This window comes from Leopardus geoffroyi, chromosome E2 (assembly GCF_018350155.1).
Source record: "Leopardus geoffroyi isolate Oge1 chromosome E2, O.geoffroyi_Oge1_pat1.0, whole genome shotgun sequence".
In the NCBI taxonomy this organism is placed as follows: domain Eukaryota; kingdom Metazoa; phylum Chordata; class Mammalia; order Carnivora; family Felidae; genus Leopardus; species Leopardus geoffroyi.
This window is the reverse complement of record NC_059335.1, coordinates 16,123,454-16,147,643: the sequence shown is the minus strand read 5'-3', so window position 1 is coordinate 16,147,643 and position 24,190 is coordinate 16,123,454. Positions and strand designations below refer to the sequence as shown.

General features: G+C 38.6%; 1 protein-coding gene across 7 annotated transcripts in view; it reads left to right on the top strand.

The window, feature by feature from the left end:
* The window catches only part of LOC123578207 (zinc finger protein 569), a 322,725-nt gene that overhangs the window by 276,905 nt on the left and 21,630 nt on the right, over positions 1-24,190 (top strand). For 3 of the 7 annotated variants that reach the window (XM_045440910.1, XM_045440904.1, XM_045440908.1), the window contains exon 1: positions 24,073-24,178. Coding sequence is in view for 1 of the 7 variants with exons in the window: in XM_045440903.1 (XP_045296859.1) it covers positions 2,850-3,624 (775 nt within the window). In the remaining 6 variants the exon portion in view is untranslated. Of the gene's footprint in view, positions 1-2,849; positions 3,625-24,072; positions 24,179-24,190 lie in introns of those variants that run through there. The other 4 variants (XM_045440903.1, XM_045440909.1, XM_045440907.1 and 1 more) reach the window with 4 other exon arrangements.

Below are 24,190 nucleotides of genomic sequence, written 5' to 3'. Positions count from 1 at the left end.
CATTTATATGTCTTCTTTGGAAAAATGTCTGTTTAGGTCCTTTTCTCATTTCTTAATCACTTTTTTTTTTTTTTTGCCATTGAGTTAAATGAGTTCCTTATATGTTTTGAATATTAACCCCTTATCAGATAAATGCTTTGCAAATATTTTCTTATTTGAGAAATCATTTGTGCTTCGGTTTGAGTATTGGCAGTGGATATCAAGAAATGAGAAAAAAAAAAGTGAAGACCTGTTTAAGAGCTAGACAAGACTTTCTGAATGTTGAAGAAGTTGATGCCAGAATAATGTTTACCTTTTGGCTTATGCCTCTCAGCCTGGCACTACTTTGATGTCTTCAAAATAATTTCCCTTGTCCACTTTTGTCATTTTTGTGAAAATATTTTTTTCCTTTATTGTAATTACTACTTATTAAGCATTTAATTTTTTCCAGGGACTTTACCCAAGTTATTCTCTTCTTTTCTTTTTATTACAGAAATTTTCAAATATTTGCAAAAATACTGATGTACCTATCACTGAGCTTCAAACAGTTACCATTATTTTTCTCAGTCTCGCTCTAAATTACTGTTAATTTTAGCAATTAACCTATGTTAAGCGTTACCATCATTTTACAGATATGGAAATGGTACTTACAGATTGTAAGTAATTCTTCCAGTGACATAAACCTTGTAATCAGAGAACTGAGACTTGAAATCCAGTCTCTATGATACAGTTCCTTGGATCTTCCCACCATGCCACTGTGCATTTTATTCTGTCATGCTATCTGAAGGTTGCTTTTACTTCAGACTGTCAGTGGCTGTTGCCATTGGTGAGGCTACTTGTTTCTTATCCTTGGCCAATATCGTCACATGCCAGGCAAATGGTGTTTTATATAGTATCTACTCTAGACACAAAAACTACCTCCTTGTTATCTGCTCATAGCTGACTCATTCCGCCCTTTGAAATTTCCCCAGGATATTCTCCACTTTGTATTGCCATCATCTTGCCCCATCAACTAAGACCCAACATTCTTTTTATTACAGTTTCTAGCTCATTAGCCACTGAGACACCCTTTGTCCCATTGGAGGGTATCCTCTAGTTTTCCTACATCAACAAATCTATATGTTCATAATTACATGAAACTTTGGTTATATAATTTTGCCACAATGCATAAAACACCATAAAGATTCTTCTAAAATAATGACTGTGGAACTTAATTGTTTTCCTTATTAATTTCCTGATATTTTCCTATATTCCCATTCTAATTCCTTTTCCTTAATCCTCACCATTCAATAGCTATTTATTGAACACCTGTTATATGGTAGATATTGTGCTAAAAGCTAATTAAATAGTAGTGAGTTAAACAGACATGATGCTTTCCAATAGGAATCTTATAGTCTAGCATAGAAAATGAGAAAAAATAGATGAGAAAAATCGTGAAGGTTATGATTAGTCATTTGGGCACTAGAATGAGATTTGGTGTTGTCTGACACAGTTTGAGAGGGGGGATTTTTAGTGTTATTTGTAATTATATTTACACTGAGACAAGAAGGGTGAGAAGGGGCCAGCCATACAAGGACAGACAGTACCTCCAAATGGGGTGCCTGGCTGGCCCAGTTGGAACAGCATATGACTCTTGATTTCAGTGTCTTGAGTTTGAGCCCCACATGGGGTGGAGAGATCACTTAAATAAAATTTTTAAAAAATTGAAAAACAAAAACAATACCTGCTAGAGAGAACAGCAGTGGAAATCACACTAATATAGAAAAGTATTTTATCTGCTCTTGGAACATAGCATAGTGAACTGGGGAAGAGCATAGTTCAGTGATATGTTAGCCAGGGCCAAATCATGACATCACCTTTGAGTTAATGGTAAGTTATTCAAATGTTATACTAAGTACAGAGGAAAACCTTAATGATTTTCCAACTTCAGGCTACATCAGAATCACTAGAGATTTTTCTTTCTTTTTTTTTTTTTAATGTTTTTTAATTTATTTTTGAAGGAGAGGGAGAGACAGAGCATGAGCGGGGGAGGAGCAGAGAGAGAGGGAGACACAGAATCTGAAGCAGGCTCCAGGCTCCGAGCTGTCAGCACAGAGCCTGACGCGGGCTCGAACCCACAAACCAGAGATCATGACCCAAGCCAAAGTTGGACGCTTAACTGACTGAGCCACCCAGGCGCCCCTAGAGATTTTTCTTAAAGCTAAGTTATATTCCTGTAGTTTGATTCAATTGCTTTGAAGTGATACTTGTACCATTTCTGTTTTTAACAAGTTTTCCAGTAATTCTGATCTGAAGCAACATTTTAGAAACAGTTACCCTGCTTCTTTAATCACCTCTGTGTCCACACTATGCTCACCTTCCATAGTTATATTTGAGATCTTGTCAAGCCATCAATTTCTTATAGGTAATGTGTTCATATTCCTATTCAGAAATTTTGTTGTTCCAGGAACTGGAAAAAAATGCACATTTTCTTTCTCATTACTTCTCAGATATGAAATCCCAATGTGCAACAAAGGAGTTATCACCAAATGATGACAATTATAAAATAAAGTCATCTCAGTGGAAGATAATGGAAAGACTTCCAACCCATGAATTTGGATGTTCCATTTTTCAAGATGATTGGAAGTATAATCACCATTTTCAGACAGAACAGGGAAATAAAGAAGAATATCTTAAACCTGTGACAGTCACCCATGAAAATATGCAAAGTCTCAGTCAACAAACATAGTCTACATCAGATATATCATACTGGGCAAAAACCCTATGAATGCAGAGAATGTGGGAAAGTCTTCAATTACCACTCACTGCTAATTCACCATGGGAGAAGACATACTACAGAAAAATGCTATGAATGTAAGCATTGTGGAAAGGCTTTTAGCAGCTGCTCAAAACTTACTGGACATCAGAGAATTCATAATGGAGACAAACTCTATGAATGTAATGAGTGTAGGAAAGCTTTCCACCACCCCTCAAATCTCATTCGACATCAGAGAATTCATACTGGAGAAAGACCCTATGAATGTAAGGAATGTGGAAAGGCTTTTAGTCGTGGCTCACACCTTACTCTACACCAGAGAATTCATACTGGAGAGAAACCCTATGAATGCAAAGAATGTAGAAAAGCTTTCAGTTACCACTCATCCCTCATTCGGCATGAAAAAACACATACTAAAGAAAAACACTATGAATGTAAAGAATGTGGGAAGGCTTTTAGCAACACTTCAATTCTTAAGGGACATCAGAGAGTTCACAGTGGAGAAAGACCCTATGAATGTGGTGAATGTGGGAAATCCTTCCATCACCACTCAATCCTTATTCAACATCAGAGAATTCACACTGGAGAAAGACCATATGAATGTAACAATTGTAATAAAGCCTTCCGTTACCACTCAAATCTTATCGGACATCAGAAAATTCATTTAAGAGCAAAACTCTTTGAATGTAAGGAATGTAGACAGTCCTTTAGTCATAACAGGGAACTCGCACACCATCAACGAATTCATACTGGTGAAAAGCTTTATGAATATAAGGAATGTGGCAAATCTTTTGGTCAAGGATCACAACTTATTCATCATCAGATAATTCATACTGGTGAGAAACCCTATGAATGTAAAGAATGTGGGAAAGCCTTTATCCGTGGTTCATGTCTTATTCGACATGAGAAAATTCATATTGGAGAAAGAAAATCTCTAGTACTGTAATGAATGTAGTATTTTGCTTCTAAGTAAACTCTTGTGGGACATCAGAGAATTACCAGATGAGAACTCTGTGAATATAGCAAGTATAGGAAGGCATCAGAGAATTCATTCAGGAGAAAGGCCACATGAATGTAATATGTAATAAATTTTTATTTATCTTAATTCTTATTTATCATGTCAGTGATTTATATTAGCATGAAATTATACTCATGTAAATAATGAGGAAAAACTTAGTTTAAGTTTATACTTTATTCTCCATTATAAAGAGTCTTTATAATGAATGTAACAAATGTAGGAAACAGTTGCCAGGATTTTACTTAACATTAGGGCATTATAAAAACATTCTTTAGGGGCGCCTGGGTGGCGCAGTCGGTTAAGCGTCCGACTTCAGCCAGGTCACGATCTCGCGGTCCGGGAGTTCGAGCCCCGCGTCAGGCTCTGGGCTGATGGCTCAGAGCCTGGAGCCTGTTTCTGATTCTGTGTCTCCCTCTCTCTCTGCCCCTCCCCCATTCATGCTCTGTCTCTCTCTGTCCCAAAAATAAATAAACGTTGAAAAAAAATTTTTTTTTAATTCTTTAATATAAAAAATATAGGAAAGTCATCAGTAACCACTTATCTTTTATTGAACATCAAAAGAAAAACTCTGACAGAAAGGCAATAAGATGATAAATCAAGTAAAAAAGTTGATCTAAAACAAAATACTACGCTATCAACTTGGTAATTTAAGGAAGAAACTAAAAGTAAACAATACAGAATTTTTAGTAATGAATGGTATTGAGAGTAGTACATATCAAAAGCTGTGTAATGTGATCCAAATCTGTACTGACAGGAAAATGTATATCCTTTGATACATGGATATAATTTAATAAACAGAAAAACAAACTATGCATAAAACAAGGTAGAAAGCAAATAAAATAACTTTCAAAACAAGAGAAGATAATGAATTAATAAAAGATAGAGATTAAATCAAGTCAAGTTTAGATTTAGTCCAGATCCAGAAGTGTTCTTTCTAGAGGTCAGAATATGGGCATGGTCAAGAAAAAAATTAAAAACTAAAGACATTATAAATGAGGAATTTTATTTAACTCTATAAACCGAGATTCTTCTTAACCATCCCACTACTTTATACAAGTAAATTTGAACGTCTAGAGCAGGATTTTCACACTGCTGACATTGGGATCAGATAACTCTTTGTTATAGGGGGCTGTCCTGTATAGTGTACAGTGTTTAGTAGCCTCCCTGTCCTCTGCTAACTAGATGTCAGTATTCTCCCCTTCCCTCTAATTCTGACAAATAAGAATGTCTCCAGACATCGCCTAAAGGTCTGGAGTAGAGTGGAGGGTAAAATTGCACCCAGTTGGCAACTACTGATTTACATGAAATTAATCATTTTCTAAGAAAATAACCTAATTTTATTCAGGAAGAAGTAGAAAACCTGAATAAAACATAACCAACAGGAAAAAAATTAAAATATTTAACAATCTAACCCCTTAAAAGGCCAGATGTTTTTAAGAACACAGAATGCCAATACTTCAAGTAATAGATAATTTACATATTATATAAATTCTTCCAGAGCCTGGGAAAAAAATAGAATGCTTACCAACTTATATAAGAGGTCACTAAAACTTGGATAGTTAAATAGGGCAGAGAGTATGTTATAGTTTGAATTACGTCCCCCCAAATCCATGTTGAGGACCTAACCTCCAATACCTCAAAATGTGACTCTATGTGGAGATAAGGCTATTAAAAAAGATGATTAAATTAAAATGAGTCACTTAGGGTGGATCCTAATCCAACCTGACTGATGTCTTTATAAAAAGAGGAAATTTAGACACACAAAGACACCAGGAATACACGTGCACACATGAAAGACCAGGTGAAGACCTAACAAGAAGACAGCCATCTGTAAGGCAAGGAGAGAGGCCTCGGAAGAAACCAAACCTTGATCTTAGACTTCTAGCCTCCATAACTATGACACAATAAATTTCTGTTGTCTAAGCCACCCAGTCTGTGATACTTGTTATGGCAGCCCTAGCAAGCAAATACAGAGTACATAATTAACATCAAAAGCCAATTTGGCGGGCACCTGGGTGGCTCAGTCAGTTAAGATCAGACTCTTGATCTCAGCTCAGGTCTTGATCTCAGAGTTCTGAGTTCAAGACCCACATTGGGCTCTGCACTGGGTGTGAAGCCTACTGAAAAAAAAAATGTAGGGGCACCTGGGTGGGTGGCTCAGTTAGCTAAGCGTCTCTTGATCTCAGGCTTGTGGGTTCAAGCCCTGCTCTGGGTTCCACATCAGGCATAGAGCCTACATTAAAAAAAAAAAAAAAAAAAAAAAAAAAAAAAGGCCAATGTAAAGGACTTTTTACATCTTTATTTATAAAAAGAGATGTAGGGGCATTGGCTCAGGTCATGATCTAATGGTCCATGGGTTCAAGACCCTTGTAGGGCTCTGTGCTGACAGCTCAGAGCCTGGAACCTACTTCAGATTCTCTATCTCCCTCTCTCTGTTCCTCCCCTGCTTGTGCTCGTGCTCTCCCTCTCTCTCTCTCTCTCTCTCTCTCTCTCTCTTTCTCTCTCTCTCTCTCTCTCAAATAAATAAACATGTTTTAAAAAATACAAAGAGGGATGTAAAAATCCTAACTGATAATTAAGAAATCAAACCTACCACTGTATTAGAGTTTACTACCATATAATTTACCCAGATTGTCCAGGACCTAACCTGCTCTCTTTCTTTTTTTACTTTTGTTTGTTTCAGGAGTAGAATTTAGTGATTCAACACTTACATATAACACCCAGTGCTCATCATAACAAGTCTCTCCTTAATACCCAGCACCCATTTAGCCCATCTAACCTGCTTTCAATTAATGATATATCTAGGGTCTGTTATATCTCAAATCTAAGAAAACACAATTTTCAAAAGACATGATCTAGCCCCATCTTCTGGACTCATTTGTTGTATATTTATATAGTCTAAAGAGTTGCAATGTGTAATGTTTATTTGCACAATTTAAATTTTGAAGTATTACAGTAACTAGAATATACAATATTTTTAAGAATATACAATATTTTTAAATATGGTAATCCAAGCTCCCACCATGCTTTTTTTCTTTTTGTGCCTAATCTCAGGTATTTGTTCTTCTATTGCTTAGAATTATATCAACTATTTATATTATTAATTGAATTTTTATTTTTCTTAAATGTTCATTTATTTTCGAGAGAGAGAGAGTGAGCACATATGCACAGGAGGGGCAGAGAGAGAGGGAGGCAGAGGATCTGAAGTGGGCTCTGTGCTGACAGCAGAGAGCCTGATACAGGGCTTGAACTCATGAACAGTGAGATCATGACCTGATCTGATCCAAAGTCAGATGGTTAACCAACTGAGCCACCCAGGTGCCCCTATTTGAATTTTTATTCTATTAAATCTTTCCAACAAGAAACATGGCTGGGGCATTGGTTAAGTGTCCAACTCTTGATTTCCACTCAGGTCATGACCTCATGGTTCGCAGGTTCGAGTCCCACATCAGGCTCTGTACTGATGGTGCAGAGCCTGCTTGGGATCTCTCTCCTTCTCTCAGCCCCTCACTGGCTCTCTCTCTCTCTCTCTCTCTCTAAATAAATAAATAAACTTAAAAAAAAAAAAGAAACACGGTCTTTCACACTGATTTTTCAGATCTTATTATATTCCCTTTAGTAAAATTTTGTAATATTTCATATGATCTCATTGCTTTCTTGTTCAGAACTTGTGTTTCATGACTTTGAAACTAAATATATATAGATATATAGATATAGATATATAGATATACATAATTCATTTTAACTGATTATAGCTTATATAGAAAAGTGTTAATTTTTATATCTGTATCTTTTTTTTTTTACTTTATTTAAATCCAAGTTAGTTAACATATAGTATAATAATGGTTTCAGGAGAATTTACTAATTCATCATTTACATATAATACCCACTGTTCATCCCAACAAGTGCTCTCCTTAAATATATCTGTATCTTGGGGCGCCTGGGTGGCTCGGTCGGTTAAGCATCCGACTTCGGCTCAGGTCATGGTCTCATGGTCTGTGAGTTCGAGCCTCGCGTCGGGCTCTGTGCTGACAGCTCAGAGCCTGGAGCCTGTTTCAGATTCTGTGTCTCCCTCTCTCTCTGCCCCTCCCCTGTTCATGCTCTGTCTCTCTCTGTCTCAAAAATAAATAAACGTTAAAAAAAATTAAAAAAAATATATATATATATCTGTATCTTATATTTATTCATCATACCAAAGAATATTTTCCTAAAGTGTCTTGGTTTATACAGATGTGCAAATATATGATTTAAATAGAAATAATTCTGACTCTTCCTTTCCATTGTTTACATCAGGTATTTTTTTTAATTTTTTTTTTTAACATTTATTTATTATTGAGAGACAGAGAGAGACAGAGCATGAGCATGGGAGGAGCACAGAGAAGGGGAGACACAGAATTTGAAGCAGGCTCCAGGCTCTGAGCTGTCAGCACAGAGTCCGATACGGGGTTCAAACTCACAAACCGCAAGATCATGACCTGAGCCGAAGTCAGGTGCTTAACCGACTGAGCCACCCAAGTGCCCCTACATCAGTTATTTTTTAGACCTATCGATTGCTTTACATTTCTAAAGCCATGTTTAATAGCTGCAATAAGTGTACTCGTCCTCATCTCTTTTCTGATATAAATGGAAATGGCTTCAGCATTTCAATGAGTAGCATATTGCCTGTGGGGTTTGGTAGACAGCTTTGATCATAGTAAAGGGTGGCCTTTTTATCTTTATATGAATTTTATTAGAAATGACAACTCAGTTTTTATCATATGCCTTTTGGGGATAATCATAATAATTTTTATCCTTTACCTTATTGAATAATAAATCATATCCTGATATTAAATAAGTACACTTTATTACAACAGAAATTCTATTTTGCTATAATATGAAAGCTAAATATCCCATGTGTTAAGTTTTAAGACAAAGACTATTACAGAGTTATTTAATTTTTAGCATTTTGATTGAAGGGCAAAGTTGAGGATATAATAAATCTGAAACCTTTCTGCATATCTAGGAAAATCCAGCTATTTATAACTTGGGTTATGGTCAGTTCCATTGCAGAAGGCAGCTAGTTAGCAAGCCTTGGAGACTGACAGCTCTCTTGCTAGGCAAATAACACTGAACTGTTGGAGATCAGGTGTGTACAAGAGAATGTTCACCCATGTTATCACAATGCAGTAAAACCTTGGATTGTGAGTAACTTGGTCTGCGAGTGTTCTGCAAGATGAGCAAACATTTCTAATAAATTTTAACTTGATAAATTAGCAGTCTTGCAATACAAGTAGTACATGATGCCAAATGTCACATGATCACAACTGAGCCAATGGTTCGTGAAATTCACTTTGATATACAAGTGCTTTGGATTACAAGCATGTTTCCAGGACAAATTATACTCACAAACCAAGGTACTTTAAGTAGAGAAGTACACCAGAAAGTTTGCAGAATACAATCATCTGATAACTGGGATATATATATATATATATATATATATATATATATATCTGATAATCTGATAACTAGAGTTCTTTTTTTGTTTTTGTCTATCTCCAGTTCAATATTTTAATATTCTTAGTCTCTAGCTTTTGCAAAAAATGTTTATAAATTGCTGCTCTGCTCAGAATTTTGTTGCTGACAATACTGACTCTTTTTTACAAGCTCATATTTTACAACTCCAGCTTCAGCCAAGACTGAACAAAAATAAGTTATGTGTGTGTGTAATAACATATATGTTATAACACACATCCATATAACATATACATATATCTAGTAGACAAAGAACTGAGAAAGAATATAGTAATCAGAGTTCTACATTAAGAAAATGTGAAATTACAACTTTCTGCCTCTCCATAGATGAGTTATTTTTTTAGATGAGTTATTTTAATAACTTATACATCATGTGATAACATTTAGAATTTTTGCATCTTTATTTTTTTTAATGTTTTATTTATTTTTGAGAGAGAGAAAGAGACAGAGACAGAGCATAAGTGGGAGAGGGGCAGAGAGAGGGAGACACAGAATCTGAAGCAGGCTCCAGGCACTGAGCTGTCAGCACAGAGCCCAACTCAGGGCTGGAACTCATGAACTATGAGATCATGACCTGAGCTGAAGTCAGATGCTTAACGGACTGAGCCACCCAGGTGCCCCTGCATCTTTATACATAAGAGAAATTGGTGTGTAAATGTGGATTTTCTTCCTATTTCAAGACTTATTTTTATCATAATTTAGGACTAACGCTTATTTTCAAAAAATGAACTGGGGAGTGTTTCTGTCTAATCTGGAATAATTTGGTGGTCTTAAAGTTAGCCTAGTCTAGCACTTAACTAGAACTTCCAGTTGAATGTGGGTTCTGTTAAAGGCCATACTTGTCGTGTCCAGACTTAATGTGAATGCCTCTAGGGGCACCTGGGTGGCTCAGTCGGTTAAGCGTCTAACTCTAGCTTTTGGCTCAGGTCATGATTTCACTGTTCGTGAGTTAGAGCCCCACGTCAGGCTCCCTGCTGGCATTTTTGTGGAGCCTGCTTGGGATTCTCTCTCTCCTTCTCCCTCTCCAGGCCCTTCCCAGCTCACTTGCTCGCTCTCCCTCTCTCAAAGTAAATAAAATAAAACTTAAAAAAAAATACCTCTAGTATTTCATCCTAAAGTATGTAATACATTTTGGGTTGTTGTTAGAAATATTTTATCAGGTTTAAAATGTTCTCTTCTATATCAGGTTGGGTAAATTTTTTGTTTTGTTTTCAAATTAGGAAGTCGCATTTAATATTATCAAATTCTTTTTTAAAAGTTTTAATTTAAATTCATTATTTAACATACAGTGTAATACTAGTTTCAAATGTTTTTTCTATGTCTACTGGTGTGCCTTCTAGAGTTTTCTTATTAAGGAAGATGTTTCCAATGGGTTTTATTAAGCTTTTATGAAATTAACAAGTTGTCCCCTATTTCTAGTTATCCAAAAGGGGCTTTCCCCACTCTTATCATGAAGTAATTTTGAATTTTATCAACCATTTTTGCTCCTTTTGCTGAAATACATGATTTGTCTTCATTAATCTGATAGTGTAGTTTGTTCAGCTGACATATTTCCTGATATTAAATTTATCTTTGCATTTCTGGAATAAACACTACCTTGTCACAGTATGCCTTCTTTTAACTCACAGCTATAATTTATTTCTTAATATTTTATCTAGGATTTTTACATATACGATAATAAATGAGATCAGTGTATAATTTTTTGTTCCTTGGGTTTTCTTTGTGTATCTGTTATGGTTATAGTAATCTCAAAGTGCATTCAATAGCTTTCTTTTTGTAGTCACTGAAACAATTTTTGTAAGATTTGAAAGTATCTTTTCCTTGGAGGTTAAAAGCTTACTTATAATCAGGGCACCTGGCTGGCTCAGTTGGTGGAGTGTGCGACTTTTGATCTCAGGGTTGTGGGGTGGGTTCAAACACTAGATTAGGTATAGAGATTACTTAAAAATAAAACTAAAAAAAACCAACCTTACCATTTATGCAAGGTATGTTTGGCTGGAGAGTTCTTTTTTTTTTTCCTTTTTTTTTTTTTTTTTTAATTTTTTTTTTCAACGTTTATTTATTTTGGGGACAGAGAGAGACAGAGCATGAACGGGGAAGGGGCAGAGAGAGAGGGAGACACAGAATCGGAAACAGGCTCCAGGCTCTGAGCCATCAGCCCAGAGCCCGACGCGGGGCTCGAACTCACGGACTGCGAAATCGTGACCTGGCTGAAGTCGGTCGCTTAACCGACTGTGCCCCCCAGGCGCCCCAGAGTTCTTAAACTACTATTACTTTTCTTCAATGGCTAGTGGCCTATTGAGATTTTGTTTCTTCTCGAGAAATTTTTGATACTTTTAAAAAGTTGGTCATTTAACCTAGGTATTTAAAACATTAGCATTAAATCCATTTACTGATTTTTTTGAGGGTGAAGCAGGCAGAAGGAGAGGGAGAAAGAGAATCCCAAATAGGCTCCATGCCCAGCACGGAGCCCCACCAGGGGCTCAATGCCATGACTGTGAGATCATGACCTGAGCCAAAATCAAGAGCTGGACACTCAACTGACTGAGCCACCCAGGCACCCCTCCATTTACTGATTCTTAATACCTCCCGTAACTATGTACAGTTAGTTAAATCTCTGATAGTCCTAATTTTTATAGCTTTCCTTTTGCTTGATGAATTATGTTAAAGTTTTGTTTATTTTTTTCCCTCAAAACCAGTTTGCATTGTTATAAATGATACCTTCAGTATTTTTGCTTGCTACTTATTATTTCATTAACATCTGATGTTTATTATTTCATTTCTTCTTTCTTTGAATTTCCTTTTTAAAAACTATTTGAATAGAAAAATGCTTTATATTCAACTCGTTTTGTAGTTAATGTATTTGAAGCTATTAATTTTAGATGTCCATTTTGACATAAAGTTATTTTTAGTTTTAAATGTTTTCTGATTTCCTTTACAATTGCTTTTTAGGCTATTAAAATTTTAAGATTGTTCTGAGTCTCCAAACATATGTGCTTTATTTATTTATTTATTCCAATTTAATTATCTTGTAGTCTAGCAGGTGGGCCATACGATATTTAATCTCTGGAGTATGGGCAATTTCGGAGAAATACTATGTTTCTGCTTGTGAAGAAGTATAAAAAAGTATTTTTGCAGAGAAGCTTTCAAAATGTAGCTTATAAATCAAGATATTTGTGTTAAATTTTAATGTATTCTTACTGTTTCTAATTAATCTATCAGTTTATGGACTTATGTTAAAAAAATCTGTGATTGTAGATTTGTTAATTTTTCCCCTTGTAATTCCCTCAAGTTGTGCTTTACATACCTTGAGACTATATTAAAGCCATACACGTTCTTCACTATTAAATCTTTATGGTGGAGTATTTTTTTTGCATAGGACATTTTTTCCTTTACTTTCAGTCTTTATTTTTCTTTTGATCTGCTCTTAATGTTTATCTTTTATAAATACTATATACCTAGTTTTGTTTTGTCACTTTTTCTATAATCTCTTTTATTTTTTTAAGATGATTTCTTTATTTTTTGAGAGAGAGAGTACACGTGCGCACGTGAGTGGGGGAGGGGCAAGGGAGGGAGAGCGGGGGGAGAGAGAGAGAGAGAGACTGACTTAAGTGGCTTCACGGATGTGAGGCTCAATCCCACCACCCCAGGATCATGACCTGAGCCAAAATCAAGAGTTGGACGCTCAACTGACTGAGCCACCCAGTCGCCCCTAATCTCTGTCTTTTAATAAGTGAGGTTAATCTCTTTGTATTTATTGTAAGTATGATATTTGAATTATTTCTGCCATCTTGTTTTGTTTTTCCTTTAACATGTTTCTTGTTTCATTTATTCCCTTCTTGCCTTCTATGAGTTGACAATATTTTCTCTTGTACTATTTTTAAAATTAACTTATTTATAAGCTATTGATCTTTTTCAAGTGCAGATTCTCAAATTACACACAGTCTCCTTTTCGCAACAAATATTTTATTACAACTCTTTGCCTTCCTAAAATTAAGTTAACAGGTAGTCTAATCCCTCACCATTCATAATTTTTTAAAACTCAATATAATGCCCTAACGACATAAATAGGAACATTAATGGAAAGAAAATTGTAATACAAAAATGCCCAAGACAACTAACATATTGTCACACCTGTATATACACTTACCATAAACATTACAGCTACAAATGCAGACTTCTACACATATGTTGGTGATGTAAATACTGTAAGCAGTGTTGCCACCGTTACTGTGATTTTTCCAAAACGACAAAGCTCATGATAAAGTTCTGAATAGAAAGTGCAATTTTGCCTCAACTGCCTTGGTAGTTACATACCTAGAAAATTTTGTATGTATTGAAACCATCTAAAAAAAAAAAACACTGTGTTTATATGTAAAATAGGCTATAGGCTCAGGTAATCATTAGCAGGTTTTCACCTATTTAAATATCCAGCAGGATATTAAAAAACTGTGGTGGTGTGGGACAATTTTTCATTTTACAAGAATGTTTTTTGCATTTCAGGACATCAGCATTTGTGGGCTCCCCACATTTAATGGCAGCGGTTGTTCCACAAATGTCCAGCTCCTCATTCTTTCAACGTTTATTTATTTATTTTTTGGGGGACAGAGAGAGACAGAGCATGAACGGGGGAGGGGCAGAGAGAGAGGGAGACACAGAATCAGAAACAGGCTCCAGGCTCTGAGCCATCAGCCCAGAGCCTGACGTGGGGCTCGAACTCACAGACCGCGAGATCGTGACCTGGCTGAAGTCGGACGCTTAACCGACTGCGCCACCCAGGCGCCCCCAGCTCCTCATTCTTGGATTGGTTTCACCCTTACTGAGAATCCCTGACCTTCATGAATGTTCAGTAATGTATTCAAAAGAAAGAGAGGGCACACAAGCAGCAGGGGCGGGAGTATGGGGGGCAGAGAGGGAGGGAGAGAGAGAATCCCAAGCAGGCTCCATGCTGTCAGCACAAAGCCCAAAACGGTGCTCAAACTCACAAGCCATGAGATCATGACCTGAGCCAAAATCAAGAGTCAGTCATTTAACCATCTGGGCCATGAAGACTCCCCAGTATTTCATAAATTTCTATGTTTATTATTTCTTGTATGAGTTCTTCCTGGTTTCTCTTGTTTACTATTCTTGCACTTGTGGTTTCATCTTCATTCACACTTGTCCATTTATCTGACATATTCCTCACTCACAGTATCTTTATAATTTGGTCCCTCAACCAGGTTTCTGCTTTCTTCTTACTTCCTCAGAATGGCTTCCTCTTGGTCAATCATCAGTTAAGAATACCTTCATCTGCTACAAACTATAAGCCAGGGCAACTTTTCTTTTCTTTTTTTTTATTTTTTTTATTATTTTTTTTTTCAACGTTTATTTATTTTTGGGACAGAGAGAGACAGAGCATGAACGGGGGAGGGGCAGAGAGAGAGGGAGACACAGAATCCGAAACAGGCTCCAGGCTCTGAGCCATCAGCCCAGAGCCTGACGCGGAGCTGGAACTCACGGACTGCGAGATCGTGACCTGGCTGAAGTCAGACGCTTAACCGACTGCGCCACCCAGGCGCCCCAACAACTTTTCTTATATAACAAAAAAATCTGCGGAGAGACACCCCAGGCTGGAACAACATAACCACGATGTCATCTGTGTCCCAGGCTCCACTATTTCTGCTCTGCCATCCTTAGTGTGAAGTGTAATTTGTCTTATGCCATGTCCCCATATCCCTGGGCAGTAATTGTGGCTTTTTTTTACACACACACCCCTTTCTTGGGCAACATCCCACACTCTACTTCCATACCGAATTTCCCTTTCATTTCCCACTGGGGGATGCGGTGCCATGCAGAATTGATCCTTATGAGCCTGATGGCAAGGCCATCAGCATTCAAGTGCAGCAGGTCTCTGTGGTACCAGCTTTGCACTGTGTGCCTAGCACTGGAGGTGCCTGTGCCCAGCATCAGCAGCAACTGTTCTCCTTGGAGGGGTCTAATGGTTTAATTCCTGACCACATAGCCTCCAAGCCTCATTCTCTGGCCCTCATACACAGAGAGAGTGAGTTATTCAGTATCTTTTAACAAATCCTGTTTGGGGTTAAAATTAGCAAGAGTAGGTTGTTCTGTTTGCATCCAAGTACTGTGACTGGTACAAAGAAGTGGCATTGGATGTGGTAGCAAGCAGCAGACCTTAAGGAAATGAGATTATGGGACTGTTTTTGTGGCCTGGTTGGATTTAAAGGCCAGCAGAGACCACGGAAAACAATTAACAGCTAGAAATAAAGTGGTTACAGTTAAGGGCAGCAGGGTCTGAAGGTTGATTAATGATAATTTAGGCTGGGACTAGGATGAGGCAAGTGAGATACTTGCCATGGGTGTAAAATGTAAAATCACACCAAAAAAAAACACAAAAAACTCAGTAATCAAAATAAATAATATTTTAATGCAGTATTTTTTTAATTCAAAATTAGTACCCAAAAGCCCCATGAACAAAATATCAATATCATGCCAAGCCATATTGAAGCCTGAGGCTAAAAGAAAACATTAATACTGATTCTGTCTTTCTTTAAAATTTTGATATTTTGCACCCTACTCTCAATTTGACCCACAGAGACCATTAGCACTGAACGGACCACAAAATCCAACTTGACCTGTACAGCAGTCAAAATCTAGTTCTGGGGGCGCCTGGGTGGCGCAGTCGGTTAAACGTCCGACTTCAGCCAGGTCACGATCTCGCGGTCCGGGAGTTCGAGCCCCGCGTCGGGCTCTGGGCTGATGGCTCAGAGCCTGGAGCCTGCTTCCGATTCTGTGTCTCCCTCTCTCTCTGCCCCTCCCCCGTTCATGCTCTGTCTCTCTCTGTCTCAAAAATAAATAAACAAAAAAAAAATTAAAAAAAAAAAAATCTAGTTCTGGTGGTGAAGGCCTTGCCCAGTTTCAAGCATGCCAATAAGACCTGGAGAGTAGAAAATAGCAGCTTTTTAGCTGCATTGGTAAGACAAATGAATGAAGGCGGTAGGAAATAAAGCCCCCAATTACACAGAGACTTGTATTTTCGTGGGCTTTCTGCTGCCAGATGTCAGGGTATCTCTCCTCCCAAGGTGAAAGAAAAGTTCCTGAACTTCCCACCATATATCTGTTAAGACAGAGGGACAATGCTTGTTTTCTTTGGATTTTGGAGAGCAGCATGGTTGGGTCTATTTACTCTGTGCTTCATAAGGCTATATGGTCTGAGTGGGACTCAGAGAAAGAGAAAGCTTTGCAGATGGTCCAGGCTGCAATACAAGCTCTTTGACCACTTGGTCCTTAATCAGGAATCCAATGGTATTGAGAATGTCTGTAGCCAATCAGGATGCTGAAGGAGTTTGTGGAAATCCCAAGTAGGAGACACTATGGCAGAGGCCCCTAGGATTTTGGAGTAGATCCACACTCACTTTGATAAGAAATTATCATCCTTTTTTGTGAAATAGCTCTTGCCTTGCATTGGGTCCCTGGTAGAGACTACACACCTATTTATGGTACACAGACAACTGCAACCTGGGTCCATATTATAAGCAGAATGTCATCTGGTCTACCATGTTATTAAGGCAGGATCAACAACATTTCATCAAGTGGAGGGTTATAAATAGGACAGGCCCAAGCAAGGCCTAAAATGTCTCATACCCCCAGTGTGTGCACTCTCATTGCTGCTTCTGCCTCTCTCAGAGCTACAGATTCATGAAGACTTCTGTATGACCAGTTGCAAAAAGTTGAGCCTGATCTCTAGATAATGGCACAATATGCTGGCAACCACTAGAAACACACTGTTGGATGGGGCGCCTGGGTGGCGCAGTCGGTTAAGCGTCCGACTTCAGCCAGGTCACGATCTCGCGGTCCGTGAGTTCGAGCCCCGCGTCGGGCTCTGGGCTGATGGCTCAGAGCCTGGAGCCTGTTTCCGATTCTGTGTCTCCCTCTCTCTCTGCCCCTCCCCCGTTCATGCTGTGTCTCTCTCTGTCCCCAAAATAAATAAAAACGTTGAAAAAAAAATTTTTAAATTTAAAGAAACACACTGTTGGAGATTTGCAACCCCTCATAGGGAGTTTTATAGACTGATTGGGAAGGGAAATTCACCCAATGGCCAGAACTTGGAGAGCTAAATCTCATGTGTGTTCTACATTTAAAAAAGACAGCATGAGGTATCTACACTGATTCATATCCAGAGGTTAGTTTTGAGGATAAATGACTTGAAAAGAGCACACTTGGGAGTACTGATAGCAAGTGCATTTGGGAAGAAGTATGTGGAAGGACCCTTTGGAATGTATCAAGAGAGTGAGAATATTTGTATCTCTTTGTCTTACCTCTGTAGAAGTGCTTTGTGATTAAGAGGTGAGGATGACATGCTCTGTGGATATTAGCTTCATCCAGCCACCCCAATGCTTGCTTATTGGGTTCATGAACCATATAGTTATTCACAGTATTAACAATGTGGATTTACCCTTACTAAGGATTACCTCACTACTGTCAGTTTGCTATAGTATCCAACCATGAGCAACAGCATTATGCCATCACCATGTTGACCAGTCAGCTAGATTTCTTCCACTATGAAAGAGGTGATGATTTTTTTTCTCCTTACTGGGGTAGATACTTCTTGGAAATTAAATTTGCTGCCAGCTATGGATATTATGAATTCATTATTCATAATCATGCTTCCCACATAACATTACATGGGACCAAAGAGCTTCTTTTATAGTGAAAAAAGTAAAGCAATGGGTTGATGCTCTTGAGATTTGCTGGTTTTATTCAGTGCCTCATCACCCACAAAGCTCAGACATTTTAGAGCTCTACTATTCTAAAACTGTTAAAAACTGAAAAAGAGTACCATCTAGAAGACCATACCTTGCAAAGGTGGGTATTGCCCTCTCATCAGAACCAATATGTGGTATTTTTTTAGGGTCTGGGTACCCAAAATGGAGACTGGGATAGCACCTATTAGTATTAACACCGAATTATCTACCACTAAAATATTTGCTCCCTCCTATTTAAAAAATTACCATCTATGGGCTTTGCTGGTGAGGTCTTAATGTTCAAGGAGAAACTATTCCCTCATATTTATTCCATTGAATTCGAAATTGAGAGTGCCACATAGCCATTTTGGTGTCCTCAAAATCACTGAGTAACATGATATAAAGAGGGTTCAGCATTTAATGATTACTTCTGATTTGCACAAGGAAATAAGGTTCCTGCTACCCAAAAGGCAGGTAACAGGTTTTCCAGGTAGTTTTAAAAGGTTATTGGCTCGGGACGCCTGGGTGGCTCAGTCGGTTGAGCTTCCGACTTTGTCTCAGGTCATGATCTCACAGCCTGTAAATTCAAGCCCTGTGTTGGGCTCTGTGCTGACAGCTCAGAGCCTGGAACCTGCTTCAGATTCTGTGTCTCCCTCTCTCTCTGTCCCTCCCCTGATCATGTTCTGTCTCTCTCTGTCTCAAAAAGAAATAAAAAGGTTATTGGCTCTACCTATATTTTCTTTCATACTTTGTCTTCTACAGATTCATAATATATTAGAAATTTATTATTACCTGTTACCCATCCCCCTATTATTTTATAAGGGGCATATTATTTATATCTTAAAAAAATTTTTTTATGTTTATTTATTTTGGAGAGAGAGAGAGGCAGAGTGTGAGCAGGGGAGGGGCAGAGAGAGAGAGAGGGAGACACAGAATCCGAAGTAGGTTCCAGGCTCTGAGCTGTCAGCACAGAGCCCGACATGGGGCTTGAACTCACGAACCGCGAGATCATGACCTGAACCAAAGTCAGACACTTAACTGACTGAGCCACCCAGGCATGCCATATCTTAACCAATTATTCCACAAGATAGGATTGTGACAGAACCAGAAAATGAATGAACATCACCTAGAAATTCCAAATGTGAAGTTAGATGTATTCACTAGTGTTACCTGGGATTCACTCTTTTGGAGACTGCATATTTTGATTTGTACAAGTTACAGTTGCATTATTTGAGGGAGCATTTTTGTTTATTTGCTTGTTTATTTGGTTTATGTTTGGAGGGAGAGTACATACTGATGTTGGGCAACAAAGGGATGGACTCTAGTGGGCATTAGTCATGCCTTCTGGCTGCCTGGCACATTTTGCACACCCTATATTCATGGGGTTTGCTACATTATGAGACCCATCTCCTGAAGCTCCTAACCAGAAACTCCCCTCAAGGTAAGGTACCCTTGGCTCAGAGAAGAATGATGTGGAGAATAAAGACATACATAGAACTGATTCTGCTGAGTGTCAAAAAGATGCACCAGAGGCCATAGTCCTAACTGCTATATCCCATATCTTTGTTAGCAATACAAGCTGTGGTACCTGTGCACAGTGGAGGTAGAAGTAGCAGTAGGCAATCTGGGCTACTGCAGAATCTTCCCAACTGATCTTCTTGCTTTTTCCCTTGTCTTCTTCCCCTCAACTCGTAAAAAGCAGCCAAAGGGATCCTGTTAAAAAGTTAATTAAATGATGTCACTCCTCTTTTCAAAATCCTCTATGGGTCTCATTCACAGTAAAAACTGATGTTCTTGGGGGTGCCTGGGTAGCTTAGTTGGTTAAGTGTCTGACTTCAGCTCAGGTCATGATCTCATAGTTCATGAGTTCAAGCCCCATGTCAGGCTCTGTGCTAACAGCTCAGAGCCTGGAGCCTACTTCAGATTCTGTGTCTCCCTCTCTCTCTGCCCTCCCCTGCTTGCATGCTCACTCTCTCTTTCTCTCTCTCTCTGTCAAAAATAAATAAACATTAAAAAAAACCTGATGTTCTTTTTTAAATTTTTTTATTTATTTTTAAGACCGAGAGAGACAGAGCACGGGTGGTGATGGGTCAGAGAGAGAGGGAGACACAGAATCTGAAGCAGGCTCCAGGCTCTGAGCACAGAGCCTGACACAGGGTTCGAACTCACAAATTGTGAGATCATGACCTGAGCTGAAGTTGGACACTTAACCAACTGAGCCACCCAGGTGCCCCCAAAAACTGACATTCTTAGAATGGTCTTCAAGGTCTGCAACCTGGCTCCCTCATCACCTCTTTGACCTCATCTCCTTATCATTTTTATCCTGGCTCACTCTACTCCCACTGCACTGGATTCTTTGATATTCCTAAAAGTCTTTGTATCTGTGGTTCGTTCTTTCTGGACACTCCCTAGATGCTCACATGATTCATATAATATTCATGTTTTATAATATTCATAGTATTGGCTACATAAGTTTCCTCTTCTATGAAATGCCTCTTTGTATCTTTTGCTGTATATGTATTGGGTTTGTTATGCTTTACTTTTTTTTAAGATTTTATTTTTAAGTAATCTTCACACCCAACGGGAGGCTCGAACGCACAACACCAAGATCAAATGTCGTATGCTCCACCGACTGAGCCAGTCAGGTGCCCCTTGTTACGCTTTACTAAATGATTTGGAGTTGTTCCTGCTACCAGTCTCCTATAGGCTTGTATTCTATCTGTCCCAGTTTATAACTTATCTTTTCATTCTCTTTACTGTCATTTGAGGAACAGAAGTACTAATTTTAAGATAGTCAAATTTATTACTCTCATATTTCTTTTGTGTTCTGTTTAAGAAATCTATTACCATAAGGTCTAAAAAATATTTACTGATATTTTTTACTAACAGTTTTATTAAAATTATGTTTTGACATTTGAATCATTAATCCTTCTAGGGTTGATTTTTTCATATGGTGCCAAAACCATTTTCTTTATGGTTTTTGGCCTGTCCAGCTTCCCTTCATATGGCAATTTCTTCCTCTATGCTTTTTTTAGAAAGCTTTGTATTTCAGTAAGGCTTTCAAAGTCATTACTCAAAATAACCATAGAATTCTGACTTTCAAATTCTTTCTCTATAGGAATGTCCCCCTTTCTTCCTAATGTTGTTTGTGTGTATCTTATTTTTTTTTTCATCTTTCTTAAAAATGACTTCACTCTTTTACAGAGAACCAGCTCATGGTTTTATTATCTCTAGTAGGGTTTTTTTCCTATTTGTTTTATTAACATCTGCTTATCACATTGATTACTCCTTCCCAATTTCTTTGGGAGTATTTTTTTAAAGTTTATTTATTTATTTTAAGGAGGGGGGGGAGAGAGCAAGCGTGTGAGCAGGGGAGGGGCAGAGAGGGAGAGAATCCCAAGCAGGCTCCGCACTGTTAGTGTGGAGCCCAGTGGGATCCAATCCCACGAACCACAAGATCATGATCTGAGCCTTCATCAAGAGTCAGAGGCTTAACTGAATGATCCACCCAGGTGCCCCTCTTTGGGAGTATTTAATAGGACTTTAGTAGAATGTGATGGAATTAAAGCTTAATTAATGTTTTCAGTCCTCCTGGCATCCTAATTTTAGGTTAGATTTTCTTCTGGATATCACTTTGGTCCATCCCTTAGATTTTTCATGTATATAGTACTATCATTTCCCTCTTCATTCTAAATAGTTTGCAACATCCCATTATGTTGTCCTTAACCCAAGGGTTATTCAGATGTGTGTATTTTAATGTACATGCATTTGGAACATTTTACATATTCTGTTGTCTGTTGTTGGTTTCTATCTTCATTTTTATGTAGTCTGAGACACGGCATATGTGATATCAGTTTGGGGACTTTATAATGTCTTTTATGGCCTACTTTTTGGAGAATTTTTATGATTGTTCCATGTATGTTTGAAAAAATGTAATTTTCTGGTTAAAAATAAAAATAAAATGTAGATATATATCAAACAAATTAGTTATGTTATCCCAATATAGTCTTATACCTACTTTTCTTCTATTTGATCTGTTTCTGAAAGATATGTTAGTTACTGTGATTGTGAGTTCCTCAAAATTTCCCTGTTTTACCAGCTTTTGCTGTATATATTTCAGAGCTATATTGTCAGATAAATTTTATTAGTGTTGTATGCTCTTGGTAGCTGCATCTTATTAAAACATGGAACATCTCTGTTAATAGTGTTTGCTTTGAAATTTGTATAATCTAATACTATCAACACACCTGCTTTCTTCTTGATAATATGCCCTTGTAAATGATTCTTAAATTCATTTCCTTTTTAAATTTTTACTGTGAAATTTTCACACAAATACTAAAGAAATGAGAACATTATAATGAGCTTCATGTACCTATCAGCTGCTTTCATCATTTACCAACATTCTGTTATTTTTGTTTTATCCTTTTACCCTCCTCAATGAAGTTTTTTAAGCTGACATTTTGCTAGTATTTCCACATAAATCACTAAAACATTAAGTCTTCTTGTAAACATAATCGTATTACCAACAAAATTAACCGTAATTCTTGGGCCTCTGGTAAAAATGTGCGTTCACTAATAGACTTCCACCGATTTTTCCTTAAACCAGTTTTGGGAGAAGACAGACAAGCTGGTGAAAGCACAGTCCAACCCTGTAACTGGCCCAGTTTTGAAGCTAAAGCCCAGAGAGGGGCATAAATAGCCTGAAGATACCCAGCATGCCCACATCAGAGCTTAGGTCTGGTTCCCTCAAAACACTTCCCACCGCTGCGACTGCTAAAAGACTTTCAGTAGAACCTCCTACCACTGTCAGATAGAACGTCCTGGCAGAAGCCAGTATTTAGCTGGGGTTTTTTTTTTTTTTTTTTTCAACGTTTATTTATTTTTGGGACAGAGAGAGACAGAGCATGAACGGGGGAGGGGCAGAGAGAGAGGGAGACACAGAATCGGAAACAGGCTCCAGGCTCTGAGCCATCAGCCCAGAGCCCGACGCGGGGCTCGAACTCCCGGACCGCGAGATCGTGACCTGGCTGAAGTCGGAGGCTTAACCGACTGCGCCACCCAGGCGCCCCTTAGTTGGGTTTTAAAGAATGTTTAGGAATTCGCCAGATGAAAGGAATTGTGTCTCTACAACCTCCCAGTCATAAGCACCCCCGTGGACTTTAGGCTTCATTCACATAATAATGACGTTGTTCTTAGATTTTAATTTACAAATAAACAAAAACAGCAGTTTCCCTTAGGTGCTTTTCGTCACACGTTGACGATATTAAAAACTATTATTATTTTTGTAATTGTCGCTACTAATGGAAATGAATGAGGATTCAAGGCTCCATTTCCCTCCACCAGCCCTTTGGAAAGTTCCGTCTTGCCCTGGCGGCATCCCTCAGGAGAGAACTCGAAGACACCGACTAGTACCTTATATCCCCGGGGGGGTTTCTCCCACAAAAGGCTAAACTACCCTTCCTGCAGCTGACTGCCCATTCTGACATCTATGTTGCCGGTGGTTTCGCCCAGAAACGGGGCTCCCACTCTGACCTCTCCACGTTCTCCCCGAGGGTGTCTCCAAAAATCAGATTGTACTGTCGTGACTTCTCCCCTCATCCGCCGATTTCTCCCAGGATTCAGCCGTAGCACATAGGACGTTTGTGCTCATAACTTGGTGATTTTTCCTCCCTTGCTCCCCTCATCCCCGGTGGTTTCTTCCAGCAGAAAATTAACTCTCAGCCGAGCGGTTTATCCCGGAAGGCAAATTAGCTTTTCTAAATATGACACAGAGCACCATACACCATAGCCAAGACCTCCCTCCTCACAGAAGCCTACCTCGACCAGAGCCCCACCCCTATATTCTACATTGCAATCGCCGCCTCGCGCTGAGAAAACGCGCGGGAGGCCTATTCCTCCGCCGTACGGAATGGACACGCTCCAAAGATGGCGGCTCGCGCTCAGAAGCACCATTAGGCGAGGCCATGTTCTCGCCCGACAGCGTCTCTTACGGAAACTACGCCATGTTGGCTATTGGCATATGCGGCTTCCAAGGTAACTCAGAGCATGCGCGATAGCGACTGTCCGTGAGAGGAGGTGCCGAAGGTCAAACCGGAAGCGGAAGCGGTCCTCGAATGTTTTTTCGCCGATGATGTCTGGAGCTTCTCCACAGTTTAATTCCGAGAGGTCTCTGAGGTGATTTGGTTA